Source organism: Colobus angolensis, unplaced genomic scaffold, assembly GCF_000951035.1.
Source record: "Colobus angolensis palliatus isolate OR3802 unplaced genomic scaffold, Cang.pa_1.0 Scaffold10, whole genome shotgun sequence".
Lineage (NCBI taxonomy): Eukaryota > Metazoa > Chordata > Mammalia > Primates > Cercopithecidae > Colobus > Colobus angolensis.
The window spans coordinates 21,344,493-21,363,964 of record NW_012110919.1 but is presented as its reverse complement, the minus strand read 5'-3'; the positions used below and the strand labels follow the sequence as shown (position 1 = coordinate 21,363,964).

The following is a 19,472-nucleotide window of genomic DNA, read 5'->3' as shown; positions in this document are numbered from 1 at the left end:
TTGCAGTGAGCTGAGATCGTGCCACTGCACTCCAGCCTGGGCGACAGAGCGAGACTCCGTCTCAAAAAAAAAAACAAAAACAAAAAAAAAAAAAGAAAAAAATTTCACTTCTCAAAACAATCTGAAGTTCTATTATGTTATGTACTTTTATGTCATTTAAACATTTCATACAAATATGACTTCTTGCCTGAAAGGGAAGTCTGGAAATGGAAACAGCTGAAACCTGGAAGTTAGGAGTTATCGTTAACTCATCTACAAGAAATAAAAGTAGAACATCTATGGAAATATACTGTCAGTCAATTGCCTATGTAATACTTTAGAGAAATATATCCATTTTGTTAAAAAAAAAAAAAGCTATTTCAGTATTCATCTCAGCTTGTTTAGAATAACAAGTTTAAAAGAATCAAGCTAAACCACATAAGGAAATTAGCAAATTATGGTAAATCTACTTATTAAAATTCTAGCAATTTAAAGTGACATTTTGGGCCGGGTGCGGTGGCTCATGCCTGTAATGCCAGCACTCTGCGGGGCTGGGGCAGGTGGATCAGCTGAGGTCAGGAGTTCGAGACCAGCCTGGCCAATAAACCTCATCTCTACTAAAAATACAAAAATTAGGCTGGGCATGGTAGCTCATGCCTGTAATCCTAGTACTTTGGGGGACTGGGGTGGGTGGATCACCTGAGGTCAGGAGTTTGAGACCAGCCTGGCTAACATGGTGAAACCTCACTCTCTACTAAAAATACAAAAATTAGCTGGGCACAGTGGCATGCACCTGTAATCCCAGCTACTCAGGAGGCTGAGGCATGAGAATCACTTGAATCTGGGAGATGAGGATTACAGTGAGCCAAGGTTGTGCCACTACACTCCAGCCTGGGCAACAGAGTGAGACTCTGTCTCAAAAAAATAAAAATAAAAATAAAGTGACATTTTAAAACTAATAATACAGATGTCAGCTATAAATGACAAAAGGAAGAAATGAAACTGTCTATACACTATCTTCATGAATGCTTGGGAGGAAAAGTCCTATGCATCGGGGGGAAGACTGGATGAAAAACACACAAAGCATTAAAAGTTGTGTTTAACTGGGACTATCGGTGATTATTTTTCCTTATTCTTCACCATATATTTCCTTGATTAAAAAAAAAAGTACATGTAACTTTTATAAAGGAAAAATAAACCTACATGCGGGCTAAGTAAATTTAGAAAGAGAAATAAATAACAAGCCCACAGCCACTCACCCCAGCTGGTGAATTCCCATTTCATCTGCACATAGAAATCCGGAGCCTGAAGGGCAGACAAAGGTTTAAAACAGATTACCCTTGGCACTATCAACACAACATAAGCAGGGGTTAACAGGGTTCTTAAAAACCCTGGGTTTCAAATAAAAAAAAAAAGAGAAAAGAGAAAATAAGAAGAAACAAAATATAAGCCCCTAGCCGGGTGAGGTGGCTCACGCCTGTAATCCCAGCACTTTGGGAGGCTGAGGCGGGTGATGACTTGCGCTCAGGAATTTGACACCAGCCTGGACAACATGGCAAAACCCTATCTCTACAAAAAATACAAAAAGTAGCTGGCTATGGTGGCTCACTCTAGTCCCAGCTACTCAGGAGGCTGAGGTGGGAGGATTGCTTGAGGCCAGGAGGTGGAGGCTACAGAGAGCCAAGATTGCACTATTGCACTCCAGCCTGGGTGACAGAGCGAGATACTATATCAAAAAAAAAAAAAAAGAAAAAACAAGTGTAAGCCCATTACTTATTATATATTAAAGTGTTATTTTACCTCGATATAAAATATGTCTAGATGTTAAGAAAGTGAACAGATGGCTGGGCGCAGTGGCTCACTCATGCCTGTAATCCCAGCATGTTGGGAGGCCGAGGCGGGTGGATCAGTTAAGGTCAGGAGTTCGAGGCCAGCCTGGCCAATATGGTGAAACTCCATCTGCACTACAAATACAAAACTTGGCTGGGCATGGTGGCACACGCCTGTAATCCCAGCTACTGGGGAGGCTGAGGCAGGAGAATCACTTGAACCTGGGAGACAGAGGTTGCAGTGAGGTGAGATCACACTATTCCAGCCCAGGCGACAGAGTGAGACCCCATCTCAAAAAAAAAAAAAAAAGAAAGAAAGAAAGAAAGTGAACAGCGAACAGAAAGAAAGAGGATAAGAGGACTGGAGGGGGATAAAAGTCAAACCTGATTCAGGGATCCGGTCAGGTTCCTAACAGTAAGAGAAAGTTGAGCCTGGGAAGATGGGCTTAAGCACTGCCAAGCAATATGGGTAACCATCTATTCTAAGCAAAGGGCAGGGAATGTTAATTCCATCCATTCAACAAGGAACTTGACTGTAAAAGGCTTTGTGTACTGGCAAGTGCTTCCTACTTATTGAACTGCTCTGTGAAACTGAAAGAGGTTGCTAGACTTCACTTCCTCAGGAAGTTGATTTTCCCTCCAGTTAACAGAACACTTTTCTCCACTTTTCTCTGAAACATGTAGAATTTGGCTTTCTAAAGTTTTAAACCACTAGAGCAGCCCTGTTTAGGATTATTTTCTTACCTACCATTCCTATAGGTTCCTAAAGACTCAGAAATCCAAAAGTTACCCTTCAAGAAGAGAAACGCTAGAAATTCCAGGTGTTCTTCCTGTTCCTACACACTTGCAAGGCTTTGCCATGATTTTTACCAAAGCACAGGGCAGGAGGGCCAAGAATCTACCCTGGAGTAAAATCTGCCAGCATTCCAATGATGAGCAAAGACAACCTCCAAGAGACAGGTGGTAAGAAAGGCTGGCATATGTTATAAGCAGATACTGTTGAAAGACAAGACATTAATGACAGCTTCTGGAGCTGCTAAGTACACAGGTCATTTATGGGCTCTCTATAACTTGAAGCAAAGAATACAATTCAGTGCAGTCCATTGCAATGGACCAATATGAGTAAAAAAATGAAAATCCTTGACACTAAATTTTTTTTTTTTCAGATGAGTCTCGCTCTGTCATCCAGGCTGGAGTGCAGTGGCGCAATCTCGGCTCACTGCAAGCTCCGCCTCCCAGGTTCACGCCATTCTCCTGCCTTAGCCTCCCCAGTAGCTGGGACTACAGGCACCTGCCACCATGCCCGGCTAATTTTTTGTATTTTCAGTAGAGACGGGGTTTCACTGTGTTAGGATGGTCTCCATTTCCTGACCTTGTGATGTGCCCTCCTCGGCCTCCCAAAGTGCCGGGATTACAGGCGTGAGCCACCACGCCCGGCCGACACTAAATTTTTTAAGTGAAGGGTGACCTCACATTAAAAAAGTAATTTTCTACTTTGCCAAATGAGCAGATGATGTTTTTAGTTCCTCCTGCAGTTAAGTTAGGAAGAAAACAAGAAATCCATGTTATCTTTGCACACTCAAAAATACACACCTATTTTTAAAACAATGCACACAAATATTTCATATTTTATGGGAGATTTAACTGTAGTATATATGGGAAATGAATACCTTGGGCACGACTTAGCTTAGAAATTCTTTTTAGGCCAGGAGCAATGGCTCACGCCTCTAATGCACGCAATTTGGGAGGTTGAGGCGGGTGGACCACCTGAGGTCAGGAATTCGAGACCAGCCTGGCCAACATGATGAAACCCTGTCTCTACTAAAAATACAAAAAATTAGCTGACCGTGGTGGCACGCACCTGTAATCCCAGCTACTCAGGAGGCTGAGGCAGGAGAATCACTTGAACCTGGGAGGCAGAGGTTGCAGTGAGCTGAGATCACGCCATTTGCACTCCAGCCTGGGCAATAAGAGGGAAACTCCGTCTCAAAAAAAAAAAAAAAAGAAAAATTCTTTTCAAAGATGGCTCAAAAAATGACCAACGATTGTTTTTTTAATTTTTACTTTTTTAGACAGAGTCTTGCTCTGTCACCAGGCTGGAGCGTAGTGGCACGATCTTGGCTTACGGCAAACTCCACCTCCTGGGTTCACGCAATTCTTCTGCCTCAGCCTCCCTAGTAAGTAGCTGGGACTACAGGTGCATGCCACCACACCCAGCTAATTTTTGTATTTAGTAGAGACGGGGTTTCACCATATTGGCCAGGTTGGTCTCGAACTCCTGACCTCATGACCTGCCCGCTTTAGCCTCCCAAAGTGCTGGGATTACAGGCGTGAGCCACTGGGCCTGGCTGATTGTCTTATTTATAATAAAGTTGTTCCTTTTCTTGATAGAGTTATTAATTTTTCTCTATAAATGAATTAGGGCAATGGACTAAAGGTCTCAAAATACTAATAGCTGGAAGTGACAAGACTGGCAAGGAAAAGTTGCACACGGACCTCTGAGCCTTAACAGGATCTGAAAATTCCTGCATAGTAAGTGATGCTTATCACAACTTCCTTAAGATTATTGATGCTCAGGAGGCTACTTTCAAGAAAACAGGCACCTAAACAAATTAACTGCTTGATGTCCATTTTCCTTAAGTTCTAATTTTTACTTTATTATCATTTATTATTTTATTATTATATTTGTTATTATTATTTTAGGTCTTGCTCTGTTGCCCAGACTGAAGTGCAGGGGTGTGATCATGGCTCACTGCAGCCTCAACCTTCTGGGTTCAAGCAATCCTCCTACCCTAGCCTCTTCCCAAGTAGCTCAGACAACAGGTGTGCACTAGCATGTCCTGCTAATTTTTTTTTTAGAGACAGAGTCTTGCTTTGTTTGGTGCCCAGGCCGGTCTCAAACTCCTGGGCTTAAGCAAATCTCCTGCATCAGCCTCCCAAAGTGCTGGGAATATAGGCATGAGCCACTATGCCTGGCCGAATTATAATCTTTAAATAGTATTTAAAAGGGTAAGCCCAGTGACTTAGATGTGTAATTTGTGAAAGACCTCACACTTCTACAAATTAGAAGGGCAAGGAACAATGTGATTGGTATTCAGTATTTCATATTCATGAATCAGAAAATTCTGTAGGAAGGCACACAAGGATGTCAAACTGTGTCTCCAGTAATTGTATCAGCCTTTAGCTCAGATTATAGCCTGAACACATTTTCATGAATACCTCGAGAATTTTCTGGAGCAGCTCAGGAACTCCCTCAAGGGCCATGGATGTGTTGTGGTAGTCTCGATGTTGAAGAACTGTGTATACCATCTCAGGATCGCCAGTGCTCACAGCCTCATGTAAAACTGGAAAACAAAAGGGTGAAATTTAATTCTCATACTCTCTGACAAACTCCAAAACCAGGCTGAAAAAGTATCTAGATCAAAGATCAGTATTTTCTTCAGAAGAAAAGGGCTGCAGTCCAACCTTACCATGATGATTACGACTTCTGATTGCTAGTTCTTCACTGAGTAAAAAACACAGAGTACCCTTAGCATCTTGATCAAACCCCTTCCACCTCTCCCTACCCCTCTTACCACTGGTTCCGAAATCCTGACAATGTGTTTAGAGAGCTGGCTTTAACTATACGATCACACAACATGTAACTGTGGTTATATGTAGACCTGGCAGGCAGGGCTTGGCCTACAGTATCCCTGCTCAGTCAATACAAAATTACTCTGACCAATGGAATGCCAGGATTTCCCAGGAAGAGGCTACTTTTAGCCACAATTTATTTTTGATTTTTGCCTATTTTGATGGATTCAATGGAGGTAACCATATTCCTCAAGGAAAACCAGCCTCCACGTTCATGTACGGTGGAAGAAGGTTGCACTGAGAGCTGTTTCTGGATGAGGAGTCATTCTCTACCGAGGGTTTCTGGCCCGGGACACAACCTGTATCATCCTGGGCTCCCATTTCCTTGTCCCTATCCTTCGTCCCAAGAGAGAAATCTTAAGATAAAGATGACTCTGAGGAAAAGTATGATTGAGACTGGCCTTTATTCAGAAAGATAAACCAAAATGAATGACCTTCTTTTTGAGACAAGGTCTCGCTCTATTGCCCAGGGTGGAGTGGGCAGTGACGCAATCACTGTTCACTGCAGTGTCAACCTCCCTCGGCTCAGGTGATCCTACCCCCTCAGCCTCCCTAGTACCTGGGACTACAGACATGCACCACCGCACCTGGCTAATTTTTGTATTTTTTTGTAGAGACAGGGTTTCGCCATGTTGCCCAGGAGGACTTTAAATTATTGTAAAAGTATACTTACCTGTCCATCCTTGGCGATTTTCTTTTGTCACATCTGCTTTATGTCGGAGTAAGACTCGAGCAGATTCCAAATGTCCCAAGGAAACAGCAAGGTGCAGTAATGTTCGACCTCGTGGGTCCACAGCCTCCACATTCTGTGAAAGAAACACTGGCATTTCTATAACTGGATGTATTACATTAAAATAGGGAAATGTGTTTGACAGATATTTCAAATACAAAAAATGGAAAACATATTTATGCATTAATTAGAGCAACACATGTAAGAAGGTTATGTTTGCATTTGGGCACAATTAAAATACGAATTTGGGGATTACATATAAAGATGATAGTTACTGAATTACTGAATTCCTTTTTCTGTAAAGTTAAGTACCTAATAAATAAATGTTGGCAACAGGCTCCAGATGATCCAACACAACTTTAAGCTCTCGACAGCACTTAAATTAAGTCTAAATAAAGCCAGGAGCTTTCATGAAATGTAATCACCGGACAACACAGAACATGGGGGATTTCTCAAGCACATATCAGCATTCAAGTCTAGAACTGGAAGTACAGGACTTCAATCAAAACTGAAAGCAGAGAAGATAATTTGGGTCAGAATAAAATTACATTCTCTAGCTGGATTCCCACCAAAACTCCACTCTCATTATTGTGTATTGAGTTTCACGTGCCCTGAAGTAGCACGTAAACTCCAGCAGCATGTGTGGGTCCTTCAGACCACAAGCATGATCTGCCGGGCACCTATGTGGATCTACTCACAGAGAAATAGGCAAGCGCACATGCGTCACTTCCGTCCATCCCATCGAGGGTTTTCTTCTCCATGCTAGACATGCACACCTGGCTCTTACCTCTTCATTCCTATTCTGCCACTCTTGCCCCCCTTTTGGTACCTGTACCGCGTCTCTAGAGCCACACAGCAATTTCTCTAGTGTGAGCTAAATCTTAAGGCCTGGGCGCTGCCTGCAAAAATGTGACTCTGAAAGTTCTTTCAAGGATACAATAAATTGCCATGGACTTTTGGAAGGTACAACCTTTTTTTTTTTTTCAAACAAGGTCTCACTCTGTCACCCAGGTTGGTGTGCAGTGGCGTGATCACAGCTTACTGCAGCCTTGACCTCTTGGGCTCTAGAGATCCTCCCATATCAGCCTCCCTAGTAGCTGGGATTAAAGGCATAAGCCACCATGCCCAGCCTGTAAACACTTTTTAAATGCCATAATACATCTTAGAAAATGTGCTTTATTTTTATTTGAGATGCTAGCTGTTATTCAGGTACTACTCCTGCAGTCTCTGAAGATACACAGAAAGTGCCACTTAGGAAAGAGAAGCAGGATCATGGGTAAACTGCCACAATCCAACAGCTATCAAACCTCCCTGTTTTGCGAACACTATGTCATGGCTACTATAGTGAAGATAACTCTTATTGAGGAATAAGAAATGTGGTTGAAGACATCTGCTAGCTGAACATAAGTCCTCCTGGACCAATCCCAGGCCTCAGTGTTCCCCCAGTGCTAAAATACCTTCCTGTCTTCTGGAGCCCAGTCCACACATCTCCCATGATTCCCTGAGTCTTCCCAAGGTTATGACTTGTCCATCGCACCAAAGAGATGGAGAATTCCAAAGGGTAGCATCCAAGTCATATTAACGTCTTCTAGATTATCTTACTCTAGTCTCTAACTTGCGTTAAATATTTTCTTAAAAGTAACAAGACGATGAACTTACGAACTATGAATTCAGTTGAAGTTTAGCAGGAAAGAAATAATTAGCAAACTCATTATCTTCCTACACGTCTATTACATAAACTAAGTATTTTCTTACCTAACAAATTCAATCGAAATGAAAGGTGCTAGGTTTAGCACACTACCTGCTACAGGGGAGGTGTGTAAAAATGTTTATGCCGGGCGCGGTGGCTCAAGCCTGTAATCCCAGCACTTTGGGAGGCCGAGACGGGCGGATCACGAGGTCAGGAGATCGAGACCATTCTGGCTAACACGGTGAAACCCCGTCTCTACTAAAAATACAAAAACTAGCCGGGCGAGGTGGCGGGTGCCTGTAGTCCCAGCTACTCGGGAGGCTGAGGCAGGAGAATGGTGTAAACCTGGGAGGCGGAGCTTGCAGTGAGCTGAGATCCAGCCACTGCACTCCAGTCCGGGCGACAGAGCGAGACTCCGCCTCAAAAAAAAAAAAAAAAAATGTTTATCATGGGAAAGGGGAAACTACTTACTACAATTCACACCCCAGAGCAAAACTAAAAGCACAGAGTAAGGATTAACACTCAAACTCAGTCAAGCGCGGTGGCTCACGCCTGTAATCCCAGCACTTTGGGAGGCCGAGGCAGGTGGATCACCTGAGTCAGGAGTTCGAGAACAACCTGACCAACATGATGAAACCCTATCTCTACTACAAATAAAAAAATTAGCCGGGCAAGGTGGTGAGTGCCTATATTGTCCCAGCTACTCGGGAGGCTGAGGCAGGAGAATTGCTTGAACCTGGGAGGAAGAGGTTGCAGTGAGCCGAGATCACGCCACTGCACTCCAGCCTGGGTGACAGAGCGAGACTCCCGTCTCAAAAACAAAACAAAACAAAACAACAACAAACAAACAAAAAACAAACTCCTAGGCAACAGTTAGAGATGATGCACAAAATAAAAGCCAAATACATTGCAATGTTAACTTTTTTTCTAGTTTGGACCATAGAGGAGCACCTATGGATAAGACAGGGCAGCACACTTTTCTTGGATAATTATAACTCTTCAGACCTTCCTGCACCTCTCTCATCTGAAGTAAGAGGCAGTAGAAAAAAAAATGCTGTAATTGTATTATGGTGACAGTGTGATTTTAAAACAATAAGTGAATAAAGAGTAGAGGGGGAATGAGTAAAATAGAGAAGAGAAAACAATAGAGAAAATCAACAAAATCAAAAGTTGGTTCTTGGAGAATGTCAGCAATATTGACGAACATTTAGTTAGATAGACCAGGGAAAAACGAGAGAAGACTTAAGTTACTAAAATCAGGAATTAAAGATGGAATATTATTAGCAACTCTACAGAAATAAAAAGGATTATAAAAGAAAACTATGGGCCGGGAGCATTGGCTCATGCCTGTAATCCCAATACTTTGGGAGGCCGAGGCAGGTGGATCATTAGAGGTCGGGAGTTCGAGATCAACCTGACCAACATGGAGAAACCCCATCTCTACTAAAAATACAAAATTAGCTGGGCCGGTGGTGCATGCCTGTAGCCCCAGCTACTCGGGAGGCTGAGGCAGGAGAATTGCTTGAACCCAGGAGGCAGAGGTTGCGGTGAGCCGAGATTGTGCCATTGTACTCCAGCCTGCGCAACAAGAGTGAAACTTCATCTCAAAAAATAAAATAAAATAAAAGAAGACTATGAACAACTGTATGCCAACAAATTAGACAACTTAGATGAACAAGATAAATCCCTACAGAAATGCAAACTAGCAAAACTGACTTAAAAAGAAACCGAAAATCTGAATAAGTTTATAACAAGAAATTGAATTAGTAATTTTAAAACTGCCCACCAAAAAAAATGCAGGCCCAGATGGTTTTTTTGTTTTGTTTTATATGAGATTGAGTCTTGCTCTGTCGCCCAGGCTGGAGTATAGTGGCACAATCTCAGCTCACTATAACCTCTGCCTCCCAGGTTCAAGTGATTTCTTGTGCCTCAGCCTCCTGAGTAGCTGGGATTATAGGTGCCCACCACCACACCTGGCTAATTTATGTACTTTTAGTAAAAGTGGGGTTTTGCAATGTTGGCCAGGCTGGTCTTGAACTCCTAACCTCATATGATCTGCCCACCTCAGCCTCCCAAAGTGCTGGGATTACAGGTATGAGCCACCATGTCTGGCCTTCACTGGTGAATTCTATGAAACATTTAAAGAAGAATTAATACCAATGTCTCACAAACTCTTTCTTTTTTTTTCTTTTTTTTTTTTTTTTGAGACAGCGTCTGGCTCTGTCGCCCAGGCTGGAGTGCAGTGGCCGGATCTCAGCTCACTGCAACCTCCGCCTCCCGGGTTCACGCCATTCTCCTGCCTCAGCCTCCCGAGCAGCTGGGACTACAGGCGCCCGCCACCTCGCCCGGCTAGATTTTGTATTTTTTTAGTAGAGACGGGGTTTCACCGGGTTAGCCAGGATGGTCTCGATCTCCTGACCTCGTGATCCGCCCGTCTCGGCCTCCCAAAGTGCTGGGATTACAGGCTTGAGCCACCGCGCCCGGCCAACTCTTTCAATAAATAGATGAAGAAGGAAAACTTTCCAATTCATTTTATGAACCCACTATTATCCTGATGACAAATGCTTCATAAGAAAAGAAAACCACACACTAATATCTCTTATGATGTAGATGCAAAAATCCTCAACAATATACTGGCAAACTAAATTCAGCAACATATAAAAAGGGTATTTTATACTATGACCAACTGAGACTTATCCTACAAATACAAGAATGGTATAACTTTAGATAGTCAATTAACATATCACACCATATCATGGGATAAAACAAAAATACACGATCATCTCAACAGCTGCAGCAAAAACATCTGACAAAACTCCAACATCCCTTCATGATTAAAAGAAAAAAAACAAACTCTCAACATACTAGGAATAAAAGGAAACTTCCCCAAACAGCATCTCTAAACAACCCACAACTAACACCATAGTTAATGGCGAAAGACTGGATGCTTCCCCTCTAAGATGAGGAACAAGATGAGGATGTCCTCTTTTACCACATCTATTCAACATTGTACTAGAGATTCTAACCACGGCAACTGGGCAAGACAAAGAAATAAAAAGCATCCAGAATGGAAAGGAAGATGACATGATCTTGTGTATAAAATCATAAGGAATCTACCAAAAAACTATTAGAACTATTAAATGAGTTCAGCAAGGTTGCAGGACACAAGATCAATAACTAATCAATTATATTTCTATATACTCGTAATGAGCAACTCAAAATGAAATTAAGAGAACAATTTCATCTATAATAGCATCAAAAAAATAAAACATTTAGGAATAAATATAACAAAATAAATATAAAGCTTACATACTCTTAAAATCATAAAACATTGTTTAAAAAAATTTAAAGAAGACCTGGCCAGGTGTGGTGGCTCAAGCCTATAATCCCAGCACTTGGGAGGCTGAGGAGGGCAGATCACCTGAGGTTGGGAGTTTGAGACCAGTCTGACCAACATGTAGTCTACTAAAACTACAAAATTAGCCGGGCGTGGTGGCGCATGCCTGTAATTCCAGCTACTTGGGAGGCTGAGGCAGGAGAATCGCTTGCACCTGGGAGGTGGAGGTTGCAGTGAGCCAAGATTTCACCACTGCACTTCAGCCTGGGCAACAACAGTGAAAACTCTGTCTTAAAAAAAAAAAACCCACAAAATTAAAGAAGACCTAAGTAAACTGAAAAACATCCTCAAGCTCATGATTTAAAAGACAGTATTGTTAAAATGACAAAACTCTCCAAACTGAGGTATAGATTCAATTCAACTCCTATCAAAATCTCAGCTGGCTTTTTGCAGACATTGACAAGCTGATCTTAGAATTCATATGGAAATGCAAGAAACCTAGAATGGCCACCTTGAAGAGAGAGGTCTGAGGACTCACATTTCACGTTTGCCAATTTCAAAACGTACTACACAAAGCTACAGCAATCAAGACAATGTGGTACTGGCATAAGGACAGACATACAGGTCAATGGAATACAATTTAGAGTCCAGAAATAAACCCACACATTTATGGTCATTTATTTTCAACGAGGGTGCCAAAATAATTCATTGGGAAAGAACTGTCCTTTCAACAAGTGCTGCTTGAACAACTGAATATCTACATGCAAAAGAACAAAATTTTGGCTGGGCTCAATGGCTCACAGCCGTAATCCCAGCACTTTGGGAGGCCGAGGCAGGAGGATCACCTGAAGTAGGGTTTGAGATCAGCCTGATCAACATGGAGAAACTCTGTCTCTACTAAAAATACAAAATTAGCTGGGCGTGGTGGTGCATGCCTGTAATCCCAGCTACCCAGGAGGCTGAGGCAGGAGAATTGCTTGAATCTGGGAGGCGGAGGTTGTGGTGAGCCGAGATCACACCATTGCACTCCAGCCTGGGCAACGAGTGAAATTCCATCTCCAAAAAAAAAAAAAAAAGACAACCCATGGTATGGGAGAAGATATTTGCAAATCACATACTGATAAAGGCCTACTATCCAGAATATACAAAGAACCTTAACAACTCAACAAGTCAAACAACTCAATTTTTAAATGGGCAAAGGATTTGAATAGACATTTCTCCAAGGAAGATACACAAATCGCCAATAAGCACATGAAAAGATGCTCAACATCAGTAATCATAAGATAAATGCAAATCAAAACCACAATGAGATGCCACTTCACACCCACTAGGATGGGTACAAACAAAACAACAGATAATACCAAGTGTTGCCAAGGATGTGAAGAAACTGGAACCCTCATACACTGCTGGTGGAAATGTAAAGCAGTGCAGCCACTTTGATAAATTGTTGGCAGTTCCTCAAAAAGTTAAATGTAGAGTAACTACATGACCCAGGAATTCCTCTCCAAGGTATATACCCAAGATAAATGAAAACATATACCCACACAAAAACTTATACATGGGGCTGGGCACGGTGGCTCACACCTGTAATCCCAGCACTTTGGGAGGCTAAGGTGGGCGGATCACTTGAGGTCAGGAGTTCAAGACCAGCCTGGCCAACATGGTAAAACCCCATCTCTACTAAAAATACAAAAATGAGCCAGGCATGGTGGTGCGCATCTGTAACCCCAGCTGCTAGGGAGGCTGAGACAAGAGAATCACTTAAACCTAGGGGGCAGAGGTTATAGTGAGCTGAGATCGTGCCACTGCACTCCAGCCTGGGCAACCAAGCAAGACTGTCTCAAAAAAAAAGAAACCCACAAAAACATATACACAAATAGACCCAGCAGCATTATTCATAATAGCCAAAAAGTGGGGACAACCCAAATGTCAATCAACTGACAAATGGAGAAACATTTTTGTCTAACAAAACATAGTACATCCATGCAATGGGATATACTCAGTGATAAAAAGGAATTAAGTACCTGAAACATGCCACAACGTAGATGAACCTCCAAAACATTATGCTAAGTGAAAGAAGAAACAAAAGGCCACATACGATTCTATTTATATAAAATGTCCAGAATAGGCAAATCTAGAGACAAGAAGTAGGTTAGCAGATTGCCTGGCGCTGGAGGGGTTGGGGAGAAATGAGGAGTGACTGTTACAGGTATGGGGTTTCTTTTTTGGGTGAGGAAAATGTTACAGGCTGGGTGCAGTGGCTAACACCTGTAATCTCAGCACTTTGGCAGGCCAAGGCGGGAGGACTGCTTGAGCCCAGGAGTTTGAGGCCAGTCTGGGCAACACAGGGACACATTTTCTCTACAAAAAAATCTTTAAAAATTAGCCAAGTGTGGTAGTGCTTGCTTGTTGTCCTAGCTATTTGGGAGGCTGAGGTGGATCGCTTAAGCCCAGAAGGTCAAGGGTGCAGTGAGCTGTGATCGTGCCAACCTAGGAAAGAGAGTGAGACCCTGTCTCAAAAACACCACCAAAAAACAAAAAAGAAAAGAAAAACAAAAATTCTGAAATTTGACAGTAGTGATAGTTGTACAACTCAGCAAATATACTAAAAACCATTGAATAACCTTTAAATGTAGATTATATAAGTGAACTATAATATCTCAATACAAATGTTTTGAAAATCAATGTGTATGTTTATATATAATACATAAAACGAAATCTCTCATGTACTGTTTGACAAGTTGCTTAATTTCTCCTGAGCTTCAGTGTGCTCGCTTGTAAAACTGAACAGTAAAAAAACACCTACCTTACAGTTCTTACAAGGGGAAAGGCCTTAACTTAGCACAGTGCTTGACACCACAGTAAGCGCTGAGAAGAGTTATCTGTTATTATCATACGCCCACACTATGTAGTTTCATATAGCTGTCACTTTCTTCCTAAAAGGGATTTGCTCAAATTGCATTACAGTTAATAGTGGGGCTTAGAATCTTCAACTAATAATATGAGTTCAGAGAACAAGGACTTTCAGAATTTAGCTGGAATTCACTTTTTTTTTTTTTTGAGACAGTTTCCCTCTTGTTGCCCAGGCTGCAGTGCAATGGCCCAATCTCAGCTCACTGCAACCTCCGCCTCCCAGGTTCAAGCAATTCTCCTGCCTCAGCCTCCCTAGTAGCTGGGATTATAGACATGCACTACGCCTGGCTAATTTTGTATTTTTAGTAGAGATGGGGTTTCTCCATGTTGAGGCTGGTCTCGAACTCCCAACCTCAGGTGATCCACTCGCCTCGGCTTCCCAAAGTGCTGGGATCACAGGCATGAGCCACTGCGCCCAGCTGGAATTCAGTTTTGAAACTGATCATTTAGGTTTCTAAGTTTCTTTAGCCATGAGCTATACCCAAATAAAAATACCCATCTCCCTTTAACTAGGAGTTTCCTTCCTATTTGCTCATTTCAGCCCATCCACTTTTCTTGATCAAAAGCCTTAAAAAAAATTTTTTTTTTTTTTTTTTTGAGACAGAGTCTCACACTGTCGCCGGGGCTGGAGTGCAATGGCGCGATTTTGGCTCACTGCAACCTTTGCCTCCCGGGTTCAACCGATTCTCCTGTCTCAGTCTCCCAAGTAGCTGGGATTACAGGCACCCGCCACCACGCCTGGCTATTTTTTTGTATTTTTAGCAAAGATGGGGTTTCACTATGTTGGCCAGGCTAGTCTTGAACTCTTGACCTCATGATCCACCTGCCCTGGCCTCCCAAAATGCTGGGAGTACAGGCATGAGCCACCATGCCTAGCCAAAAAAAAAATTTTTTTTTTAAGGTGACGGAGTCTTACTATGTTGGCCAGGCTGGTCTTGAACTCCTGTCCTCAAGCACTGCCTCATCTCAGCCTCCTCAATCAAGCCTTCTTTACTATCTTGTCATCCTCCTGCTGAGCTCTGAGGCCAGGCTGCAGAACCAGACAACCGGGCGCCCCTTCCAGCTTCCCCACTAGCCTCAGGTGAATTATCAGATCCCCTGTGCCTTGGTACCTGGCATGCAGGAAGTGCTTCATGAACTCACTGTTACCTTTAGGGGGCCTCCAGCAAGAGGCTGCTGGCTAGTCCTCCTCTCTCTCAACACAGTCAACCACCCTCACTCCTCTTCACTCTCAGACCATCTTGGTCCTCTGTGTAGCCCCCACCCTGAGTCAGTGGGAACAGGAATCTTGAGGCCAGTTTCCGAGGTTGAGCCTGAGCCCCTGATGACCAAGGGGGCACATGCGGAGAGCAGGCTCTAGGCTCTTCATCTTGGATGCCTAGCCCATGGCTCAGCGACCTGAATCTGTGCCCAGGGGCCTCACCTGGCCTGCTCCATAGTGGGAACCCCAGGAATGTCCTCCTCTTACCTAGGTGCTGTGCTTTTCCCCTGCTGGCTTCCTAACAGGGAGCCTGGCTCTAGAGTCAGGCCTCATCTGCCACCCTCCACCTCACACAACCCAGGTTTTCCAAGCCTGTCTAAGGTACACTAACTCACCTTTGTATCTGTCCCCTTAAGTGTTCATGTCTCAGCATCAGTAAGAGGGCCAAAGAAGTTTAACATTTGCTAAGTGGCAAATGACATAAGCAGAACACAGATAGTTTCAACTTCAGCAACCAAGTTCAAGGCCCCACTGAATATTAATGAGCTGATGGGTTAAGAGGCACTTTATTAAATGCCTCTGCTGATCAAACGAAGGCCTGAAATAATCTCGTAGTTGGCAAAGTTACACAACTGCCCGCTATTAGTGAGACAGTGGGATTGGCTCACACACATTCAGAAACATGTGCTTATCCTCTTCATCTGGATAAACTTGATTCTTGTGTTGCTGTTCCTGGAACAGGAACAAAAAACCTGGAAAAAAATCCTTACAGCTATCAGTGTACATGCTCCAAGTCTCAATTGGGTGATAGAGGGAATGAGAGAACTGACAGCAGAAACTCACCAGCAAACAAAACATTAAGGGAAACAGCCACTTTATTGCTGAGGTGATAAGAATTTTTTGTTTTTTGAGTCGGAGTCTTGCTCTGTCTCCCAGCCTGGAGTGCAGTGGCATGATCTTGGCTCACTGCAACCTCGGCCTCCTGGGTTCAAGTGATTCTCCTGCCTCAGCCTCCTGAGTAGCTGGGATTACAGGTGCATGCCACCACACTGGGCTATTTTTGTTGTTTTGTTTTTTTTTGAGATGGAGTCTCACTCTGTCGCCCAGGCTGGAGTGCAGTGGCCGGATCTCAGCTCACTGCAAGCTCCGCCTCCTGGGTTTATGCAATTCTCCTGCATCAGCCTCCCGAGTAGCTGGGACTACAGGTGCCCGCCACCTCGCCCTGCTAGTTTTTTGTATCTTTTGTATCTTTTAGTGTTAGCCAGGATGGTCTCGATCTCCTGACCTCGTGATCTGCCCGTCTCGGCCTCCGAAAGTGCTGGGATTACAGGCTTGAGCCACCGCGCCTGGCCTATTTTTGTATTTTTAGTAGAGATGGCGTTTCTCTATGTTGGTCAGGCTGTTCTCGAACTCCTGACTTCAGGTGATCCACCCACCTCAGCCTCCCAAAGTGCTGGGATTCCAGGTGTGAGTCACTGCACCTGGCCTTAAGAATTTTTTGTTTTTAATTATGCAATCAATACATCTTCCTTGTAGAAAAACTGTAATATAGAGAAAAGAAGCTCAATCCCCAGGTTTACAAATGATGATTACAATAGCAGCAGCTACTGGTAAATATTGTTTCCAATTACCATATGCCTGCACTTTCAGGTCCATTATCTTCCTTATTTATTCTCCATAATCTTGAAATGAAGTCATTTTTACTGAAAGAAGTATAGTAGGGGTTAAGAATACAGGATTTGGGCAGGGCACAGTGGCTCACATCTGTAATCCCAGCACTTTGGGAGGTTGAGGTGGGCAGATCACTTGAGTCCAGGAGTTCAAGACCAGCCTGGGCACCAGAAGAAGCAGATGCCTAAAAACCAAAACTGGTCATTTTTAAAGTGTCCTAGCTGAGTCTTAGAGTTTTTAGCTCTGTACCATGTCTAGTAATAGAAAAGGAATTAAATTATCAGTATACTAAAATGCCTAATGGTGAATCATTTAGTCTGAAGGCATGTGTCATATTTCCTTAACTCTTAAATAGTTGCCCTGTCACCTAATTAAGAACGATGACTCTCACAAAAGTTTATCGTATCTGGAATTCTTTTTAAATGAAAAATGTCCGGGCACAGTGGCTCATGCCTGTAATCCCAGCACTTTGGGAGGTAGAGGCGGGCGTCCGGACTGCTTGAGGCCAGGGGTTGAAACCAGCATGGCCAACATGATGAAATACCATCTCCACTAAAAACACAAAAATTAGCCTGTAATCCCAGCTACTAAGGAGGCTGAGGCAGGAGAATCGCTGGAACCTGGGAGGCGAAGGCTGCAGTGAGCTGAGATTACGCCACTGCACTCCAGTCTGTATGACAGAGCGAGACTCCATCTTAAAAAGAAAAGAATAAAAAAGAAAGAAAAGAAAAGAGGGTAATTTTGGACTCTTGGCGGGGGCTCAACCACCTTAAATATGGCAGGTTGCAGGCACACAGCTTGCAGTACCCATTCACCAAATGGAGTAATGCTAAACTGTCTCAATTTTTGTGAACCATAAGACAACCAATGCTCCTCTTCCTCTACAATTTCTTGAAAATTATAGCACCAATTTCGAGTCATTCAAAAACCAGGTCTGTAAGACACCGGATAAAATGTATGAAGCCAACAAGAACAACCATACTAGATTTCAGAGATAATCACAAATCCTCATCCTAACTGCTAAGTTTGTTAGCTTGAAACTTGAGGGCACCAATATCTCCCAGAATTGTTGGGATACTTTAAAAGCAGTTTCTCGGCCAGGTGTGGTGGCTCACGCCTGTAATCCCAGCACTTTGGGAGGCTGAGGCAGGCGGATCACCTGAGGTCGGGAGTTCGAGACCAGCCTGACCAACATAGAGAAACCCTATCTCTACTAAAAATATAAAATTAGTTGGGTGTGGTGGCGCATGCCTGTAATCTCAGCTACTTGGGAGGCTGAAGCAGGAGAATCGCCTGAACCCAGGAGGCGGAGGTTGCAGTGAGTCGAGATCGGGCCATTGCACTCCAGCCTGGGCAACAAGAGCGGGGGCGGAGGAGGGGGGGGAGCAGAGTTTCTCAACTAAGAGGCTATTGGATTTGGGGGCTGGATAAGTCTTAGTTGCGGGGGGCTGTCTTGTCCATTGCAGGATGTTGAGCAGCATAACTGGCCTCTACCCACTACTAGTAGCACCCACTCCCCACTTGCAGCAACCAAAAATGTCCCATACATTGCCAAATGTCCCCAGGGGTTCGGGGGTGCAAAATCACCTCCAACTGAGAGCACTACTGCTTTAAAGAGATGGCAATAATGAAAACATTAAAGCATCAAAGCACTTTAGAACAAGAAGGGATTTTAAGGAGCCTGAGAACCAGTGATTCTCAAACTTTGCTAGCGATCAGCCTCCCTGGAGAGTATGTTAAAACGCGGCACCTGGACTTCACCCCAGACCTATCAATAGAGTCAAATGTTGGGTTTTGCCCCAGCACTAACATCCTCATTCTACAGCTAAGTTAACGTCAGCCAGAGAGGGAAAATGCCTTGCCCAAGGTCACAGGGCGCGTTAGAACCTGGACTCCAAAACCAACCAAGCCCTTCCTTACAACAAGGAGGGTGTGCTATTCTTACGTCTTTGAGGCAGCAGAACCTAAAAATGGTTAAGACGGTGCATTCCGGAGCCAGCCGGCCCGAGTTAAAATCCCGACTTGGCATTTATCAGCGGGGCGGCCTCACACAAGGCACGTAGCCTCTGAGGACTTCAGTTTCCTTCTCTGTCCAGTGGAAAAGTAACAGTACCTACCCTCCAGCGTTATTGGAAAGGTAAAGAGACAAGATATTAAAAAGCCCGTGGCACAGTAAGCACTCGATACGTGTCCTATTATTAGGACGGTCCCACACCTGCAAAGTGGAAGGGGTCTGGGGATCCCGGGGACAGAGGGCTAGAAATGGGCTCAGGGAGGCGAAACGACCCCCGATTCCCCGAAGTCCCCATCGGGAGTCGGACCCCCGCCCCGCCCCTCACCTGGCCCTGCAACTCCTTCTCGAGCTGCCGGTAGTCGTTTTTCCACACTAGGAGGTGCAGGGGGTAGTGGTCGCTGGCGTCGCAGGCCGAGGACATGGCGAGGAGGCCGTAACCGGGTCCTCGCCGCCCGCCAGCCAGCCCCAAGTCTCG

At 43.9% G+C, this 19,472-nt stretch overlaps 1 protein-coding gene across 2 annotated transcripts in view; it reads right to left on the bottom strand.

Annotated features, from left to right (window-relative positions):
* The window catches only part of ANKRD13A (ankyrin repeat domain 13A), a 42,539-nt gene extending 23,067 nt beyond the window's left edge, over positions 1 to 19,472 (bottom strand). For both annotated transcript variants that reach the window (XM_011936285.1, XM_011936290.1), the window contains exons 1-4: positions 19,323 to 19,472; positions 6,115 to 6,247; positions 5,028 to 5,152; positions 1,239 to 1,284 (exon numbers count right to left, since the gene is read on the bottom strand). In XM_011936285.1, coding sequence (XP_011791675.1) covers positions 1,239 to 1,284; positions 5,028 to 5,152; positions 6,115 to 6,247; positions 19,323 to 19,418 — 400 coding nt within the window. In that variant the 5' untranslated portion in view covers positions 19,419 to 19,472. The remainder of the gene's footprint in view (positions 1 to 1,238; positions 1,285 to 5,027; positions 5,153 to 6,114; positions 6,248 to 19,322) is intronic.